A 4,619-nucleotide genomic window follows, 5' to 3' on the forward strand; every position below is an offset into this window, starting at 1 on the left:
AAAAAAAAAAAAAAACAGTCCCTCAGAGACCAGGAGGGTTTGGGGCAGGAAGGCGGCAGTGGGACAGAGTCTGCAGCACTTAACGTCACTAGGCCCGCTCTTGCTTCCTGCCCTTCTTTATACTCCTGGAAGTTAGTGGCGAGGCAGAAGCGCTGATTTGGCATCCAGTGTGGCCATCAGGATTGGGGCTGACAGAACTGGCAGGTCCTTCTGTCGATTGGAACAGCATCTTATTTCCAAGTGCAGAAAGGGACCGTTTGCCTCCTTGAGTGCTCTTCGCAGCTGTGTGATGTCGCCTGGGAGAAGACATGGGTGTATGCTTTCTGTGGGGTCTCTTAGCTTCCCACCCTCAGTGGAAGGAACAGCAAGCTTTGCAGGCTAAGCCCACTCAGCCTGGTAGATCACCGGGGCCCACAAGCTCAGGTCAGATGGCGCAAACAGGCACAAAGTCTAAGAGGAAAAGTGTGAAACAGAAGCAACCATGCTACCACTTCTCCTCTTGGCTCCTTTCTGCCTGCTGGCTGACTTTGGGAAAATTACTCAACCCCTCTGACCTTTTGATTGTGCAACTGTAAAATCAGGATAAGCGCTTGTACTCAGGGGTTGGCTGTGAGTACAAAAAAGAAAACAGATGAATGAGGTAGATTCTCAATAAACTGTGGGTACAATGATATAAAGTAATATCATATGTTCAGCATTTAATTCCAGAAAGAGGCATCAAGGAGTCAAAATGCTACTTACCTCATCTTACATGTACACTGGGACCATAATCCACCCCAGTGCAGCTGGGCTTTGTTTTCTGAAACAGTGTTTGCACAACTTTTCTGGAACAAAGCTCTTTCTAGAGAGGACAGAGCCTAGCTTTTAGGGTGTGAGGTGGACGGTAAAGCAGAGTCCATCTACCCCAGAGGGACAGGGCCCTGCTCCTGCATCTCTGGTCATGCACAGCCCATGGGAAAGTGGCTTTCCTGGGGGGAGGATGATTTCTGAGATGGCTCCAGAGGCTGGTCTTCTACAAATATTCTTAGTTGTGAAAATAACATTTCATAAATGACATGGTCAAAACACAGACATCCTTTGATCACTCCAAGCATAGTTAGGCAAAAGGTAAAGTCCAGGGAGTGAGAGCCCATGTTAAGCTGCTAACTTCTAGAAGCAGCTCTAACCTCAGCGTGCATCACGAGTAACCCAGAGGGCACAGCAGCAGGCAGGCCAGGGTGACCTCAGTGCAGGCCTGAACGCTGATGCATAGCACATTCCTCATATCTCTTTGCCTACTGAGGGTTCCTAGTCCAAACAAAATCTTTGATAGGTCAGTTTTTCATCCACAACCTGAGAAAAGAAAGGAGAAAGCAAGTAAAATTTGAATGCAAAAAAAGAAGCGGAAATAACTTCACCCAGAACAGCACAGTTCCCCCAGGTCAGTCTGAGTGGCAGCTCAGCTTCTCTGCCAAGGTCCACACCCTGGCTTGCCTCACACTGCTGCCCAGCTGTGACTCCCACACAATCTGATGGCCCACTCGGCTCTTTTTCATTTCAAATTGTATTAGTGCAAAAATCCACATCAATTTATGGTTTTCAGGTCCTCTCAGTCAACGTTTAGATTCCTGTCTGTTTTACTGACTCTTCTTGATGTGTGTGGCACAAGAGAGGGACAAGAAGAGGATGGGCCAGGAGAACCATGGCCTCGCTGGGTTCCTTTCTGGTGCACGTAGCAACTGGTGTGCGCATCACACTAAATCTCTCCAGAAGTATTGTTCCTGTCTCTGTTAGTGGTGTCCCTCAGTTACCCCGGGCTCACTAGTACAAATAAAGCGCTCCTTCAAAGCGCAGCAGTCTAGTGAGAGCTTTCACCCACAAAATGCAACATCATCGTGGCAGGCACCAGCTAGCTGTGTCCTGGGACTCCAACTCAAGTGCCCTTACTGTGTAGTTCTGTGGTTTCAATTAGCACTTGCTAAAGGAGACTGGGAGAGTGGAAAGAAAAATTCTGCTCTCTGTGATGCAGGATGCAAATGAGAGTCCCAGACAGGGCACCTTGGTGGTCACCTGCAATGGGGGTGAGCAACGGAGCTCTCACTCTCACTAATGCTGTCTCTCCATTTTCCTAGGGAGGAAGAGACAGCCGGTCTGGATCTCCCATGGCGAGACGCTGAACCCCTGCCTGGTCCTTCCAGAGCCCTGTCCTCAGCTTCTTAATATAATTACCTTAAACTTTAATTCCATTTGCATGGATTAGCTAGTTAGTGCAGATGACCTGTCACCTAATCCTGTTGAGTTGTGGGCCAGGCACACAGCACCCTATTGGCAATTTTTGGCCAACAGTTAAATAGAAGAGATGAAAGCAAACCTGGTGAAAACTGTCACTTTCCAGTGGAGATGGACGTTCCTCCCTGCCCTGCACCACGCCCCAGTGCACGTCAGTCCGTTCTCCACAGGTCCCAGTGCACAGATGCCCCTCTCAGCTCCCAGCTCACCCTCCCTCCCTCCTTGGACTTGCTTTTCACCCTTACGGGGCATCCCTCAGGCTTTTGCCGACACTGCCATTAAGGCACACCACTGTGGAACCGGAGAACGCGGGCATGGGGGGACTGTTATGATCCAAGCTTCCTTTGTTTTCTTTCCCTGCCATTCTCTCACTTCCTAGAGTACATTTTATTTTTCCTAACAGGATTAGACAGTCAAAGAGTGGCTTCGATCCGAGGGAGCTTTCGGTATGTGGACGCGGGCTGGGCAGCTGTGAGAGTCCAGTGTGGGGCAGCACAGAGGGGGGCTCCGGGCTGGCTGCCCCCACACCCCACCAGCTGAATTCGAGCGTGGTATAGGGAGGGAAAGGAGGCAAATGGGCTGGGCGATGGCCCCAAACGAGAAACGGGAATGTGGGAGATTAGGTGCTAAATATGTTGCATGTGTGGCCTCCAGATGGCGCTGTCGCTCTGCACAGGGGCCACCTGAGCAACCGCTATCAAGAATCCCGTTTCCCCACCAGAGCCCAGGAGGAGTCTAGGGAGATGGTGAATCTCAGAGTGGGACCGCAGGAGTTCTCTGGGTGTTCTCACGGTGTCCTCTGGTCACTCCTTGATGTTGGGTGTGACCACATTCATAGTCCACAATGGCAGTGTTCACTGGCGCACACTAACGAGTAGTGAAAAGATAACTCCCTGTCCTACAAATGACCTTCCTTCGTGAATGCCCTTGGAGAGTGCCCCTTCTTGAATCACTAACAAAAATGCAGGGCTGCAAAAAGCCTCTGAATCGAACCTTTTCTAACTTCTGCTGACTCCTCCGTGCCCCTCACTGACCCACTGACCCCTGTGTTTTGATTTAGCTCATCTTTAGAAACCTTCCAAAGACTCCCACACTGGCCCCACTCTCCCTTAGAAGGAAGATGAGGAATATATAGTCTACATAATCCCAAAATGCATCTTTTTAATGCCATTCTAATTCTGAATGTTTAGTGTGGGTTCAAAGTAATACCTATTAATATATTAGAAGAAAAGGGAACAAAATTCTGGAAATAAACCCTCCAAGTTTTCAAAAGAGCGCCTGCCCTCTCTTGTGCTGGTGTTGGCTGAGTGAACTCACCTGTGGCTACACCTGGGCAGCAGGGGCTGCGAAATGGGGCCACAGGACCACGCACTGTTCTTGAATATTGAAATAAAATAATAAACTTGCAATGCTCTCTGCGTGGGTGTCATACTTTGTTTTGATTTGTAGAAAGTGAGCATATGTCAGGTGCTAGTTCTGTCTCAGAAGCCACTGTTGTTTTGTTTTTTGTTTGTTTGATTGATTTTTTCTTTATTGGTACATTTTATGTACACAATACATTTACATTCATCATTGGGATCTTGTGCCTTTACATAAGTTGGTTCTTATTTTTTCCCCATTCTCCTGGCCTCCCCTCACCCCCTCCACCCTTCCCCATTTACAAAGAATTTTTTCAATTTTTTTCCTTTTCTCTTATTTTTTCTTTTCCATTCTTACCTTTCCCCTACCCCTCCCACTTCACCTACACCTTTAGACCTTTTTTGTGATTACACAATATAAATTATACATTTTGATTCTTAATTACACTTTTAGTTTATTACACCAGAGAAACTATTTGGTAATTACACATGTGTGTCCTATTAATTTTACATAAGAGTATATCCTTGGGCTGGAAATTTAGCTCAGTGGTAACACCACCTGCCTCACAAGTGCAAGGTCCTGAGTTCAATCACCAGTACTGACCAAAAAAAACACAGCATGTCCTCAATATGCCTCCATTTAGCTATAAATGTCTCTAGTTTCTCATTCTTTCTAGCTGAGTAATACTCAATTTTATTTATTTTTTAAAAAAACATTTTCTTTATCCAATCTCCAGTTGATGGGCAATTAGGCTGTTTCCAAGTTTTAGCTATTACAAACTGTGCCACTTTAAACATGGGTAAGCATATATCACTGTGGTGGGATTCTTTTAACTCTTTTGGAAAAATACCCAGCAGAGGGATGGCTGGGTCAAATGGGACCTCTAATCCTACTTTTCTGAGGCATCTCCATATTGATTTCCAATGGTTGCACCAGTCTGCACTCCCACCAACAATGAAGACGGGTTCTTCCTCCCCACACCACTGCCAACA

The 4,619-nt window shown here is 47.0% G+C and overlaps 1 protein-coding gene across 4 annotated transcripts in view; it reads left to right on the forward strand.

Moving 5' to 3' along the window:
* The window catches only part of Mbp (myelin basic protein), a 102,321-nt gene extending 98,644 nt beyond the window's left edge, over positions 1–3,677 (forward strand). For all 4 annotated transcript variants that reach the window (XM_010605566.2, XM_033757551.1, XM_010605567.2 and 1 more), the window contains one exon: positions 2,112–3,677. In XM_010605566.2, coding sequence (XP_010603868.1) covers positions 2,112–2,156 — 45 coding nt within the window. In that variant the 3' untranslated portion in view covers positions 2,157–3,677. The remainder of the gene's footprint in view (positions 1–2,111) is intronic.
* The last annotated feature ends 942 nt before the right edge of the window (positions 3,678–4,619 follow it).

This window comes from Fukomys damarensis, unplaced genomic scaffold, assembly GCF_012274545.1.
Source record: "Fukomys damarensis isolate Sample0158 unplaced genomic scaffold, DMR_v1.0_HiC HiC_scaffold_30, whole genome shotgun sequence".
NCBI lineage: Eukaryota > Metazoa > Chordata > Mammalia > Rodentia > Bathyergidae > Fukomys > Fukomys damarensis.